The sequence below is a fragment of the Pyrus communis genome, chromosome 11 (genome assembly GCF_041283825.1).
Source record: "Pyrus communis isolate YQ-2024b chromosome 11, ASM4128382v1, whole genome shotgun sequence".
Classification (NCBI taxonomy): domain Eukaryota; kingdom Viridiplantae; phylum Streptophyta; class Magnoliopsida; order Rosales; family Rosaceae; genus Pyrus; species Pyrus communis.
The window spans coordinates 11,595,804-11,612,163 of NC_142575.1; the positions used below are offsets into that span (position 1 = coordinate 11,595,804).

The following is a 16,360-nucleotide window of genomic DNA, read 5'->3' on the forward strand; positions in this document are numbered from 1 at the left end:
ACAAATAAAAGTTTAAAAAATATGGGCAGAAAAAGGAATTAATATATAGGTACAAATTAAAACTAAAAGAAAACTGGTACAAATTAAAAAAAAAAGGGTTGCAAATTAAAAATGGGTACAAACTAAAAATTAAAATATATGATAAAAATTTTAGCTATAAATATAAAAATACCAAATGTAATGTTTCTAACACTAAATGAATATATTTAGAAATAAAAAATATTTCATTATTGAAATGATTAATGACGTTTATTAAAATCTAAGTGTCACATCCGAGCCCGGGGTCCACCACCATAGCACGATATTGTCCACTTTGAGCCATAACCACGCCCTCACGGTTTTGTTTCTGGGAACTCACACGAGAACTTCTCAGTGGGTCACCCATCCTGGGAATGCTCTCGCGCGCTACTCACTTAACTTCGGAGTTCCCCTATAACCCGAAGCCAGTAAGCTCCCAAAATGTCTCATGCTAGGTAGAGATGAGAATATACATATAAGGCTTAGAGGATCCACTCCTCTGGGCGATGTGGGATGTTACAATCCACCCCCTTAGGGGCCCGACGTCCTCATCGGCACACCACGGCCAAGATTAGGCTCTGATACTAAATTGTCACATCACGGCCCGAGATCCACCACATCCCGGGCTCGCTCCACCACCGTAGCACGATATTGTCCGCTTTGAGCCCCGATCACCTCTTCACGGTTTTGTTTCTAGGAACTCACACGAGAACTTCCCAATGGGTCGCCCATCCTGGGAATGCTCTCGCGCGCTACTCGCTTAACTTCGGAGTTCCCATGGAACCCGAAGCCAATGAACTCCCAAAAGGCCTCGTGCTAGGTAGAGATGAGAATATACATATAAGGCTTAGAGGATCCACTCTCCTGGGCGATGTAGGATGTTACACTAAGGACCTTGATCAAAAATTAAAAAATAATAAGGTTTTAATCAATGGAGTGGGAAAAATAAGGATGAGAACTTAATTTTTCTTTATTTTTATTCAAAATCCGATTCACGTGGGAAGTAAATCCTATAAATGTTATAGATTTTGTATTTTTCTTTAGCAATTTCATATGTATCCAGGATAATATTAATACACTTGGGAAAGGCAAGAAAGAAGGAAGTTCTCATTCTTTACGAACATGACATTATTTTATCGTATAAACATTATGATCGAAACATTCATTCTCTTTACTATCATCGCAAGATTATCACTAGAAAAATTTATTCAATTTGAAGATAGTTCGGTCATCATTTGTGGATAAAAAAATTGACAGTTCATTACTTGTTACCATACCTATTGTTTGACACATATATATATATATATATATATATATATGTGGATGTCTATGCAGTTCCTAGATCGAAATGAATTTTGTTATAGATGATCTTAAAGGATGATAAAAAGAATGAACAATTTTTATAAATCCTTATTATAAGGTGAAATGATGACATGATATTAAAAAGGAGGACAAATTATCCATTTGTTTATGTCTAAAAATGAAAGGATAGTATAAGATATATATATATATATATATATATATATATATGTATATATATATATATATGTATATATATATATATATATATATATAACACGATCTCGAGTCTTTGCATTTAGCCTAATTTTGACCATTTAATTAATCTAAAGAACTAAATCAATCCACATCAGGTTAGACCCGAATACACGTTTTGCACCTTAATTAGCACACTAATCTATCTCACTGCGTGTCTTTCTCTTTTGCCGTTCAAGAAAATTTTCATTGTGATCAGAATACAAGTAGTACACCACGTATTTTTATATAAGTGATGGAAGCGTTTGATATAGGCGTCTCGGTTTTTAATTTTTTTAGACTAAACATACACTCATTTTGAAAATTTGATCAAACATTTTCCTTAAATTTTGGTTATTAATTTCAGTTTTTTCACATAAGTTCAACTTTGTTTAGAATTTTAGTTTTTCATGACTTTTCCTAGGCATTTCGTTTTTTTTTTTTTTTTACCTCTTATCCCTATATTTATGCATTTATTATCCATCTCTATGCATTTTTTTTATTGTTTGTTATAATTTTACTTCTTTTTTTTTTGTGAATATAGTAGAATTTATTATTTTGAAGACCCAACACATAATAAAGATTTGTTTGATTATATAGCTACGTCTAATTACCTATAATATGGACACATTTAGTTTATAGTGGATTTGATTTTTTGTATTTCTCAGTACATTTGAAATGTAAATGTACCAAAAAGGTTATCTGATAGAGACATTTGGCTTTGTGGTACATTTGTGATTTTTTGTTCATTTGGTCTTTTGGTACATTCGGAATCTAAACGTACCAAAATGGTTACCTGACAATGGGCACATTTGATTTTATAGTATATTTGAAATTTTGGTACATTTGGTTTCTCTGTACATTTGAAATCTAAATGTACCAAAAAGGTTACATAACAATGGGTACATTTGGTTTCTCGGTACATTTGAAATCTAAACATACCAAAAGTGAATACTTTTGTTCTCAAATGTACCATAAGTTTTAAGTATATTTTTTTATATATCTATACATGAAAAAATATGTATTAAAGACTTTTATTGAGACATTTTTAATAGAAAGAGATTTTTTTTAAATACTAATAATAAGGTAAAGAGGAATTAGTTAATTAATTTTTTATTTGATTTTATTAAAAAAATGTCATTTAATGCATAGAAGGGGATTGATGAAATTAAATTCCTATATTATAGGTAATTAGTTGCTAAGCTACCTTATGCCTCTATATAAATGCATTTAAATTAATGACATGGAAATTAAATAAATAGAAAATTATTGAGATGACAATTGATCAAAGCACTTTAATCAAATCTTTAAAAGGGATGAATGTTTAATCTAACAACTATATAAAATATGTAGGGCATTTTAATTTATATTTAAGTTATTAACTTTTTAATACACATATCTCTCCTTTTATATAATGACACGCGATGTACCATCTCGTATTCCGATCACATTAAAATCTCTCCTTACCGTTCTCCCTGCTTTTCTTCCCGCGCATAATGCCGAAGTAGTCGGAAAGCTTAAAGCCTTAAACAACTGTTTCGTAATCGTCCAAATGGAGAATTCGAAGCCAAAGAAAGTAGGATGAACTGAGCTTACCTTCGTGCATCCATCATATTATGGTTTGTGATTTTACAGAAGAGGGAGAAGACGGCAAGAGAGAAGGGATAATGGAAGAGAGATGTCCAGTGAGGTGGTGCGAAGGGGATTTTAATCCAAATTTAACGTGGGAGGATTAAATTACGTTAGATCAATCGAAGGGCCAAGATGAGTATAAATGCATGTAAAAATAGAAGGTAAATCCAGATATTCAGGATCCTCTATAGGCTAGACGTATCTGAGTATCAAACTAACCATAAACATATAACATTTTCAATCAAACGAGACAATTACCACTAAACCAAATACTAGTTCATCTATAGATTTTATACTTGTAAATGAGAAAATGTATAAAAGAAAAATGAAAATGAGCATATTTAATTTGGAAATGTTGGCAACCATCTCATTTAAACTTTTTTTCGTTCTACTTTATCGACTTTCTTTCTCATTATACAATTTTGCACGATTATCCAGGCCCATTATTCTCTAGGTCAACCTATACAAATCATCTTTAACCAAAAGGAAAACTAAATTTGAAATGATTTAGTTATCTAACAGTTATTGAATAGATAGACGAACAATGTTTCTAACTTAATGTTGAAACTAGCAATGTCAATTGATAGTTAAATAATTATTAATTTAATAAATTTGTTACATAAAATAATTTTAAATAGTTACCTAAAAATTAGATAGTTCGATCCATCAATTAACATTAGAAAATGAAGATGACATACGAGAAAGTAGAACAAGATGTTGACCCTAGAAATTACAAAGGCTACATGGCACACAGGTTGAGTAACTACTGAGCTACCTACGTCCTTCTTGTTGATGCAGGTGTGCCAAATCGCAACCCAGCTCGGTCGGTCAAGTATAATAGATGTGGCAGTGTGGTGCCGAATGCTTTGCTAACTTTTGCACTAAGTGACTAGAACATGAAGACAAGGTTATTCAATTCACTATTAAGTTTAGGATTTTTTGCACCAGGTTCGACTATATTTGTGAAAAAATAGGTGTGTCGAATCAGGCTGTACGAACAAATATACTTAGAGGCCATGAGTGTCTTTATGGTGAATGTTGTTCGGCCGTCTGAATGTTGAACTTTGAAATGCACCTAGGAATAACAATCATAGAACTTCTCACTCCGCTTGGAAGCTAATGAAGTGACCTCCTTCGACAGTAAAATCAAGACTCATTGCCGGCTAAAACTTAGATAGATAATCGATCAACCTGAAGCATTGTTGTCAATGTAAACTAAAGGTGTGTTGAGGAAAGGTTGGGGTAATTAGTATTTTGTCAGAGGTGTGAGAAGGTTTCGCATAGAGCGAGGGCTTCACGTGGACCGTTGAGTTGTTTGTTGAGTTGAATGAGCTTTTTCTATTGTTTGCAACTTTGATCTCTCTAACATTATCCGTTGCAATATTATCCTATCCTCATCTCGTCTTTATCCCATGCATGCATGACATTAATGAAAGACAACACACGTGGCTAATTTCCTCCAGTTGGACACCATCTTCTTATCCTTAATTCCTCATATGCCATTACTCCTAGATTTTTAACCAAAACAATCAGCTGCCCACAAACCTCAAATGAAGCACATGTCCCAAAAGAATCCATCAACTGCGGGATCTTTATTCCTCCCCTACTGTAATTGTGTTGGAGAAGGACTCTATCAGCTTTGTTTTTGTTTCTGTCAAAATAATTTTAAGAAAAACTCCAATATGATCATCGTGATAAAAACCAATGATAATATCTTGAATAAGTTATTAAAATCACTTCATTCTTAGAGCTATCGACGCCAAAAACTTTGTTTATTATTGTGAGTTTTAATGAAAAGTACATGGTACTGTTCACTTTAACGAAAAACCATATTTTTACACTAAAAAGTCAATTCCGGTACTATTTACTTTACCCTTTATTTTGTCATTATCGTTAAAACTCAAAATTTTCAAGTCATTTTCATTAGTTTTCCTTTTATTTAACGGCCTCAATTGCATGCCACTGGTGTAATATTGGATCCAATCATTTACCCTCAGTTTTCTTAAGCTTTGGCTTGTGTAGCCAAATGGTTGAGAAAATTAAGCTTTCCGCCTCTAGGCAGTCACTGAATAAACAAATGCTCTCGAAGGAGAAATGCCACCAAATTGCTTGTTAAAATCCAAAGCCATGCACATGACCTTTCGTCTTTTCTTTTTCAAGGATAAATTACATTTTACCATCTCAGGTTTATGTGCAATTACAACCTCGTACAACATATTTAAAACATTTCAATTTCATACACAAACTTATATTTGGTTGCAATTTTATACATCCGTTAGTCAAACTGTCAATTTGATCGTTAAGCGATGACGTGACACATGCATAACCCACATATTTTGATGATGTGTCATATAAAAAATATTTAATTATAAAAAAATATTTTAAAATTTAAATTTCAAATAATTTCTGACCACACGATGTACGATAAACGGACATGATTATAGGATCCTTCGGATTCGCAAGGACAAACAAATCTCCTCCTTAAGAGAAGAGATCCTCTCCGGATCTCTTCCACCAAAATCACTTAATTAAATGATCTGAACATTTGAAATTTCATTCAACGACCATTTTTTCAATGACATCTTACCAAGATATTTCAATCTCAACAGGGATCATTAAAATTGCACTGGTATTTTTTGGAATAGCAATCAAATCAAGCCGACCCAAAATGACAACGAAAACTATATGGCCAAGAACAACAAAGATGAGAAATCAATGTCGAATACAAATTCATTCGGAATAAAGTTGTCTTGGATTTCTCTTCAAAGTCATGGAATATGTATTATTGATAAATAATCAAAGAGCACCAATATTTTTCTTAAATTGTTTAGCAAATGATATTATCTAGGGAAATTTTTCTCAGACTCATTTATTCTCTTTTTATACCCAGCTTATAATTTTTAATCTTGAAATTCTGAATCTGCCCAACAATTTTCTTTCTACATCCATAATGAAAAAGAACAAAAATATAAAATTCCAACACTAGAAATCCCGGGCCATGCCATCACTCCAATCCCTAACCACCCCCAATTTCTACCCTTCCCCAACCCCCCACCGCCATCTTCTTATCACTCACAATGAAACTCCCAAAGATCTCAACCATCAATGTCCATTTTGTCACATCCCCGCCCGGGGCGGATCACTTCCCGGGCCCACTCCACCACTTAGCACGATATTGTCCGCTTTGGGCCCTGACCACGCCCTCACGGTTTTGTTTATGGGAACTCACACGAGAACTTCCCGATGGGTCACCCATCTTGGGATTGTTCTAGCCCCCTTCTCGCTTAACTTCAGAGTTCCTACAGAACCCGAAGCCAGTGAGTTCCCAAAAGGCCTCGTGCTAGGTAAGGATGGGAATATACATATAAGGATCACTCCCCTAGACGATGTGGGATGTCACACCTTTCACCGGCCACACAATAGCTCTCTCTTCCATGCAGTCCTTCTAACATGTTCGAATTATGCCTAAATTGTCAACGTGTCGAATCTAATTGTGTTGGACCATATGTTAATAATACCATTAATTTTTCCAAAAACAAAAAAAAAATATATTGACATGTTTCTTTTGGGTTTTTTAATCGGGGGTTGTTGGGAATAATGTTCTAATTTTCAAATTGTTGTGGGTGGTAAGGGAGGTGGCGGTGAGGAGTTGGGGAGGTTAGAAACTGGGTGGTTGAGGTTTGAAGATATAGGGTGGCTGGAGTTGCCTATTGCTAAATTATTATTATTATCTTTTTGTTCTTGTTGGGTGTAGAAAGAGAATTATTGAGCACATTTGGAATTTCAAAATAAAAAGTAATAATTGTGTTGGGTCATATGTTAATAATACCATTAATTTTTCCAAAAAAAGAAAAACAAAATATTGACATGTTTCCTTTGGGTTTTTTAATCGGGGGTTGTTGAGAATAATGTTCTAATTTCCAAATTGTTGTGGGTGGTAAGGGAGGTGGCGGTGGGGAGTTGGGGAGGATAGAAACTGGGTGGTTGAGGTTTGAAGAGATAGGGTGGTTGGAGTTGCCTATTACTAAATTATTATTATTATTATTATTTTCTTTTTGTTCTTGTTGGGTGTAGAAACAGAATTATTGAGCATATTTGGAATTTCAAAATAAAAAATAATAAGTTTGGTGTAAAAAGATGATAAATGGATATAAATAATCTACATTAAGAAAAAAAGTGTGAGCTTAGCCTCACAATGTGCTAGTAATAATGTGATTTAAATTGATATTTGACAAGAAATCGAACTTAACACCTTTCATTTACAAATGATAAAAAATCACAAATCCTTAGTACTAAGTGGCAAAAAAAGACACCGATATTAAGTGACTAGATTGCTACAATCTTGAACAAATTTTCTGGTCGCGTGAAAGGAACGCGGAGATAGCCAAAAAGAAAGGTGGTAAAGCGCGTGGGAATTAATAGCGTGAAGAAGTGGTTTCGTATAATTTCAAACCCACGTGAACGTTGGACGGGCGACAGCTCATAACTCACTGGTGGACGATGTGAGTGAGGGTGTTTAAGTAATTTTGTTCACAACCTTGCTCTCCGTCTCATTTTCTCGCTGGGGTCTTCGAATATATTCCAATGTTCAAGGTTTAGTGAACTAATGCCAAATTAAATGGTAAACTCTCAAAATTTAATTACATATTATACTGGTAATTAACCAAAACACTTTTATTTATATACAACATTTCGGTCAACTATTTTGATTCTTTCTTTTATGGGAGTATTTTTGTTCATCACCATTTAGTGTGTGATGTATGCTTATCATTCTATTTATAACAGTTATATGAGTTTAAATTTCGAAATTCGTGTAGTGGATAAAAATAAATCTAAAAATTCAAATTCATCTAACGATGATAAATATACATTACAATAAATGATAATGAACAAAAATACGCTCTTCTTTTTATGTACACATTACAGTCCCTATAATCTTTAAAGCATATCCAATGCTTGTTCCTATACATGTCCTCACCACCGCATGTCCTTATATTTAAGGACTTTGTAGCTTTCAATATGCTACAACTACAGTCCCTATAGTAGAGGGATTGGGGTGGGCCCAGGTCCATTTTGAGTGGGGTGAAATCTCAAGCACGTGAATCAGACTGTTAGAATGTTCTGCAACTTTCAATGCGGTGGGTCCCGTTATTTTTTTTCTTTTGTTTATTGATGGAAGATCAACAATTATGATAATTTTTTTAGTTTTGTTTTTGTATTTTTACTGCTTAGATCAACGATTATGATAATTCTTGTGTCTTAGTTTTTGTTTTTTACTGCTTAGATCAACGACTGTAAAATTAACAAAGATTTTCTTTCATTTTTTAGTCTTTAAGTTTAAGGATTATACTATGGAGACACTCCCATTAGTATTATGAATGTTATTATTTCTTTAAAATAAATATTATGCCACTTATGTATTCATCTTCATTTGTAAGTAAGATTTTTTAGGTTCAATTATCGTTAAAAAGTGAAGTTGAACCACATTATTATGGCAAGTCCATTGTGAGGCTTATCCATTCCCCAGCCTTAGTGTAAATACTCTCGTTTGTTAAAAAAAAAAAATTATAGAATTAAAAAAAATCATTTATCCTCACTATTATAAGAAAAAAAATGAATGAAAATTGGATGGTCTATTTGTATTAACATTATTAATTGCAATTAAATAAGAGTAATGTTATTCATACCATTTTTTATACTACATTTTTATACCACCTTAGGTAGCATCTGATGTGGACAACCACATCCTTTGAAAAATTTGCAAAACCCAAGAAAATGAAGAAGAAAGACTCCTCGTATACCACAATCATTATTTAATTAATTAATTTTTTTTAATTATTAGTTTATTAAATAGCATTAAATAACCCAAAACCTGCATGATCGCCATGAGGCATAACCAAAATCCAGCTCTAATTCCTCTGGCAATTTCATAACTTGTCAAAAAGCCATCACCCATTAAGCATACATGAGATCATGAGATACAGCACAATAAATAAAATCACCAATCCCCTGCTACCACCCCAGATCCTCATCCCAGCACCCGCACACGTGGCCCAATCACAGAGCGAGTAACCTCTGAGAGTGTAAAGAGGAGAGTAGCTCACTGTCTTATTCCGTCCCTCCCAATCACATTTCCCACTCCCTTTATGTACGTTCTGCCCTCTCATTTTGTTCTTCCATATTTTCCTTCCCTTCTTCCCGAGAAACTCTCTCATCCTCGCACCACGCAATTTTCTCACCGCACCCACAGAACCAAAACGTCGTCGTTGAGAATGGCGTCGTCGGCGAGGGTAGATCTAGACGGCAACCCGATAAAGCCCATTACGATATGTATGATCGGAGCCGGAGGGTTCATTGGGTCCCACCTCTGCGAGAAGCTGATGTCGGAGACGCCGCACAAGGTCCTGGCTCTGGACGTCTACAATGACAAGATCAAGCACCTGCTCGAGCCCGAGAACGCGCACCCCTGGTCCGATCGTATCCAGTTCCACCGACTCAACATCAAGCAGGACTCGCGCCTCGAAGGCCTCATCAAAATGGCAGATCTGGTACAATCCATTTCTTCGATTTTGTTCTTCGTGGCGATTTTTTGCTTGATTTTGTGGTATTTTTCTTGATTTTGCATAATTTTCTTGCTTTTTGAATGGTTTGGATTTGTGGGTTTTTCGCAGACGATTAATCTGGCGGCCATCTGTACTCCGGCAGACTACAACACCCGCCCGCTCGACACCATCTACAGCAACTTCATCGATGCTCTGCCGGTGGTGGGTTTTCGGTTCTTGTTTTCTTGATTTTTGGGATAGTGAAATTTGATTGCGAAATTTGGGATTTTGGGTTGGTGGGGGTGGGGATTGATTGAGTTGATGTGGGTTTTCCTTACATTTTGGTATATTTTGTGATTAATTATTGTTAGGTGAAGTACTGCTCCGAAAACAACAAGCGTTTGATTCACTTTTCTACGTGTGAAGTGTATGGGAAAACCATTGGAAGCTATCTTCCTAAAGATAGCCCTCTTCGTCAGGTAGCCCCTTTGTCCCTTTCTTTTCAATTTTCTTTTATGTATTTGCTTTACTAGTTTTCTTCGGCATGTTTCGGATCTATGCCTTTCTTGGTGTTTGTTTTATCGTAAAGTTGTTCATTTGCATAATTTAAATGGTTTGATTCCATTATTCTGATTTTGGGATCTGCAATTACGTTTCGGTGGTATGGCATTATCCCCTAATAATGCTTAAACATGTGTTTTACTATGGGATCTGATGCTAATTAGATCTAGAGCATTTTCAATAGTAAACCTTGACATTTTGTTGCATGTATAACAATAATTTAGAATCTGGTTTGATGGGTATGCCGGGTATGGACTTGATAGTGAAGAAACAGATTTTTTTCTGTTTTGATGTCAATAGATTATGTGTTTCTAAGAAAGTTCAAAGGCTGGGCGGAGCAGGGGCCAAGCCTTTTATAGATATTCAATCATGGCATCAAAAGCCTGGCTTTGCCCGGCTACCCCACGATCCAAGTGCATGGTTAGTATTTTGTTTCAGCGAATGTCTTTGAAGTGTTAGTGTTGTGCTTCATTTTGTTTGGTGGGTCGTTGTGATAGAATGTAAAGTCTTCAAGGTTTGTACGTTTTTGGGATATTATGTCCCACTCTTCAAGGTAATGTAATTTTTTCAGATGGAGTCACTGATCAATGCAATAAGTGGCTTTGAAGTTTGTTGATGCTGTATAATTTGCACTTTGTTATCGGAAAACTTACTTATCGTGTTCTATGTTTTCATAGGATCCTGCTTATTATGTGCTTAAAGAAGATGAATCCCCTTGCATTTTTGGATCTATTGAGAAGCAGAGATGGTCCTATGCATGCGCAAAGCAATTGATCGAGAGGCTGATTTATGGTTAGTCATCTCTTTGTTCTACTTTTATGTGGTCAATCATGAATTGGTATTTGTAACATACGTTTCTGATTCTGACTTGATTTCTTCTCATTTACAGCTGAGGGTGCGGAAAATGGTCTTGAGTTTACCATTGTGAGACCCTTTAACTGGATTGGACCTAGGATGGATTTCATTCCTGGCATTGACGGCCCAAGTGAGGGTGTTCCAAGAGTTCTTGCATGCTTCAGTAATGTATGTCAGATGAATTGTTGTAGAATTCCCTATTTATTTGGTATTTCGATATTTGTGTTGTGATCATGCTTTGCTTTCATCGGTTGCAGAATCTTCTTCGCCATGAGCCTCTCAAGCTTGTAGATGGTGGCCAATCTCAGAGAACTTTTGTCTACATAAAGGATGCTATTGAAGCTGTTATGTTGATGATCGTAAGTTAAAAAAAAAAATATCTTTTGCTCAAATTAATACTAAGCATGCAAAAGTTGTTGCTCAGTAATGTGATCTGTTTTCTCAGGAAAATCCTGCTAGGGCCAATGGTCACATCTTCAATGTTGGCAACCCTAACAATGAAGTTACTGTTAGGCAGCTTGGTGAAATGATGACTGAGGTGAATAATTGTCTTTGATACCATCTTCTTTTTAGTTAATTCAGTTGCATTAGCGGTATTTTGATTAAATTCATATGGATACAAGGATTGATGTTCGTATACATTACAGGTTTATGTGAAAGTAAGTGGCGAACCAAAACTGGAGACACCCACCATTGATGTTAGCTCTCAAGAATTCTATGGAGTGGGATATGATGATAGCGACAAGAGAATTCCTGACATGACTATTATCAACAAGCAGCTTGGTATGTATCTTTCATTTGACTCGTCTTTAATCTGATTGACCCATGTGACTTAACGGCATTCTAACAACGTAATGGGGCTATCTATGACAGGTTGGAATCCAAAGACCTCTCTCTGGGACTTGCTTGAATCAACCCTCACGTATCAGCATAGGACATATGCCGAGGCTGTCAAGAAGGCCATTTCCCAATCATCTGCAAACTAAATAAGGGTGCTGTTGTTTGGTGCGACGAATCAAGGATCCTTGCTGAGGTGTGCTGTGTCGAAATTCTTTCGGAAGAGATCTTCAGATGTACCTTAATGTCTGTCAAATAGTTCGTGGTAGAGGTTCAACAATACGTGCTTGGGATTATGTCTGCAGAATATAATCTAGATTACTGTAATTTGTCACCAGAGCTTTTGCTGCGACATGCTGGCGGGGGTGCTTATAGGGGGGTCGATTATACAAGTCGAGTTATTTTATTTATTTATTTCAAGCATTCTGCTGCTTTTGTTCATCAATCTGTTTTTACAGCTAAAAAGATTATAATTGTGTTGTTGAATTTCACTTATATCAGTGATAAAGATTTAGGGAGATATATTCATATATTTCAAATTACTTCTCTAACATCTTTTTAATTTTTTAATATTTTTTTATGAAGTGTTAGTGGTGTGTAGAATATCTAAAAAAATTATATGTAATGAAATAGTAGTCCCTAAATTTGGCTGACTTAGTAACACATGTACGTTGTTACTGTGGTCCTTCATGTCAATGAAACTTGTAAAAGTTTTCCTCCATATGACGTTGAATTATTGGTATGAGCACCATTATGGCAGTGTACCTGTGTCGTCGTCGAAGTCATATTTAAGGGGCTTGTTTTTCGCTCGTGAGTACATATGATACAACTTTATGAATAAGACAATGTTATATAACATTTTATGGGATGGGGTGTACAAAAACCTTCATGGCCTAAGATAAGCATGTCCTCCACAGCATGGCTGAAGTAAGCATGTCCCCCATGACTACAACCTATGTCACCCGCAACCATACACATGGTATGACATGAAGAGAAGGGAAAAGGTTCAAAGAAGATCGGAATAGTCCAATCAATCGAACGGCTCCTCATCATACTATGCCACCATTAGCATGCAAATTTTATTTTGACAAGCATATGCAGATTTCATGTTCATATCTTACGGATTTTAATCGTATTACTTAAGCTCTAATACCACATGTTAACTCTTGTTAGTTATATAAAATTGAAACACAAACATTGTAACTTAAAACATACTTACTGAAAGAGAGCACTTACATGACACGAGTATACGTTATGATAACACCCTTACCAATGACACAAGGTCACTTAGAGAAAAACTTACACGTTATTGTATTATTGACACGTAACGTCTCGGTGACGGTTTACTGTGCTAATGATCACGGGTTTGAATCTGTGTTGAATGATCAATCAATCTTAGTCCAAGTTGGAGCGAAGTCACGGCAGCTACGAGACCAAAATCAAGTTGGAATATTGCTAGATAACTATCATAACTTCAAACTCATTTTACCAAGCATCATGCATGAAATTTTACTCCATAATTCAACCCGCCATTATTTCCTTGAGGAAACCAACCATGCATTCAATTATGCATGCGCGCATTAACAACTAAATTCATTGGAAACAGGCTTTGACTGGATTCAGTTCTACAAGTTTCGAATGATGCATGCGTGCATTAACAACCAAATGCATTGGAAAGAGACTTTTGACTGGATTCAGTTGACAAGGTTCGATTGTCTTGCAGAAGTAGAGGAAGCACGTGACTTGCAAGCATGCGCGTGACTTATCTATATATTGATCACGAACCATGAGTTTTGCTCACAGGAACCCTTGATACTTACTATACACGACGAGACAACCTTGAAGAAGAACCCCCCTGGGTCCTGGTATGGTATGGCTTTAATTTACTTATCTTCTTTCCATTGCGATTAATTTACGTTCTTCTCTCTCTCTCTCTCTCCCCTCTCTATTTCTCTTTCCATTTAGTTTCTTGTTATCTTTTCACTTTTTTGAGTTGTTCTTGGGTGTTCAATTTTCTGTAGGGTTTTGCCGAAGAATTGTATTAGTATTTTTCTTTTAATATAACTGTTATGCTATCATCTAACAAATAATATTTCAAGATGCCTCCAGAAATTAAATAGCTCTTACCAACTGTACATGCTCACAGGATTGCAATATGGAATCGAAACAAAGTTCGGAGAGCTCGAAGAAAAAGGAGGGAAGTGAGAACGAGTCGTCGTACAGCGTAGGTGCAATTGCTGCTGGTGCTGCTGCTGGGATTGGTCTACTGGCATGGGGTTTATCTGCACTTGTGTCATCAGCTGGTTCGGAGTCAGAGAGAAAGAAGAAAACAATGAAAGCTCCAGGAAAAGATGATATCATAGAGAGGGAAGAGTTTGAACGTGATCCTAAAGGCTATTTCAGAGACTTGCGCAAGAATTAGGATGTTCTCTTGAACGTATGAGATTATTATGTCTTAGCTTTTGTTAATCTATCTTTATGTGCATTTTCTCTATCTATGTTAAATTATCCTAATGGAAATTCAGAGCCAGCTTCTTATCTTGTAGAGATGATTAGGGTTTTTGCTTTCTATTTTAATTTCTGGTGTGTTGTTTCCAACTCAAAATTTGCTAGACTTTGGATGTAACACAAAGCCGACAAGATAACACGATTCTAAATAAGTATTTGATCATTCCGTGCAACAAAAAATTTGGTAATAAGATCTCGGTGATGGATGTTGTTAGACTGGAGATCACATATGAAGATTTACTCTCTCGAATAAATGAATTGGATGAATGAAATATGTTTGAATGCCAACCTATTTGTAAACAACCAAATTAAGGTTACCATTCAACATGTGTATGACCCTTGTTGGATGGTTGCAAGCCTTATGCATTCATTATATACTCGTCACTTAGTAGAGCAATGTATTTACTTTAGAGTCACGTATTTTGACCAACAGACGTATTCCTTCAACTAGCATCTTCCGATGCATTTGTACAGAGTTTGCAGCTAGAAAATTGGCTTCTTTTCAGTATATATACCTCTCGTTTTCATGGTTCAAAACACATGGGCACGAGATGGTTATAAAAGTGAATGGGATTGTGAATTTTGTAAAGAAATGACGGGCAGTAAAACAAGATAGATAAAAAATAGTCACACCTGGTGGGATTTGAAGTTCTTGAACCCACAACTCCTTGATTAGAAGTCACATAAACTGGAGAGGGGCGGAATAGAATTTAAGACCTCGGGTGTAGAAGTGAATCATCTCCAACATTTTTTTTTTGGTCAATCACCCCCAACTCCAACATTTGTCTTATAAAATATTTGTCACCCAAAACTAAAGGCAAATGGCTAGAACTGAAAGAACTCTGATCTCCTAAAAGTAGAATTTCTTATAGTATTATTCGCTTCAAAAAAATAAAAATAAAAATTTATGGCATTATATTTTGGGAGTTGTTAATGATTTGCACTTCTGTCAAGTATCTTTTCATTTTTATATTTTATTTATTTGGAATGCTTGATACTTCTTAGAGAGTGCCAATAACGTTATCAATATTTTTCGCTAAAAACTTGCTCATATCGGTATATGGTGTTCTACAGAAGTGGCAAAAAAAAAAAAAAATTGTGTTTATGCATAGTGATATGGGTTTGATCTCTACCGATTCTCTTCTTCTCAACTCCAAAATAAAAAACTTAATCATTTCGTTTCAGTCATATGTGGACTCATTATTCATACTTTTAAGAGAAGGTCTTATACGGGGACACCAGACAAGACCAAAAAATAGAGGATGAGGTCAAAAATGAATCTGGAATTCCGGATCCTTGAGGATTTCGGGAATCCATGAATCATGTATATTCATCATATATTATGCAGTCAGTTTTTCTTAGGTATTGGTTATATTCAATTTTAAATAATAAAATTTAAAATAATTTCTGACTGCACAATGTATGATAGACGGACAAAATACGCAAATCCTCAGAATCCTCACAAAGAGTATCCTTATCCGTAAAAAAATGGGATAGAGGTGGGCCTCAAATCAGGGGGTGGGCCATGAGAGTTATTTTGAGTCTAGGCGTCGGAAGAGCAATGCTAAAAAGACAATTTTTCTAATGATTTGCGTATGTAATATGAAAAATTAGTCTACTTACTATTATCCCCATTGGAAATTAGTGGTCTGGACTCCAAACTTTGAATTTCTCCTTTGATAGGCCGATTGACAGAGAATACATGATCTGGCCTGCCTCTCACGGTCAACAACACTTATTTTTGCATCAATCATACAACCTCTAATATACATTTATAATCTATTTATTTGAGGTTTAATACAATGGTAAAGAATAATAAGTCCCAGTCGTGCCAAGAGTGTAGTGTTATATAATTAGGTAGTGCCTTTGTTATG

The 16,360-nt window shown here is 35.4% G+C and overlaps 1 protein-coding gene across 1 annotated transcript; it reads left to right on the top strand.

Moving 5' to 3' along the window:
• The first annotated feature begins 9,070 nt into the window (after positions 1-9,070).
• On the top strand, positions 9,071-12,529 carry LOC137741698 (UDP-D-apiose/UDP-D-xylose synthase 2). Its single transcript, XM_068481407.2, has 9 exons — positions 9,071-9,731; positions 9,855-9,947; positions 10,097-10,204; positions 10,964-11,078; positions 11,176-11,309; positions 11,399-11,500; positions 11,587-11,679; positions 11,789-11,924; positions 12,015-12,529. Exons 1-9 carry the CDS (start codon positions 9,330-9,332, stop codon positions 12,125-12,127), a joined length of 1,296 nt encoding a protein of 431 aa, XP_068337508.2. The 5' UTR covers positions 9,071-9,329; the 3' UTR covers positions 12,128-12,529.
• The last annotated feature ends 3,831 nt before the right edge of the window (positions 12,530-16,360 follow it).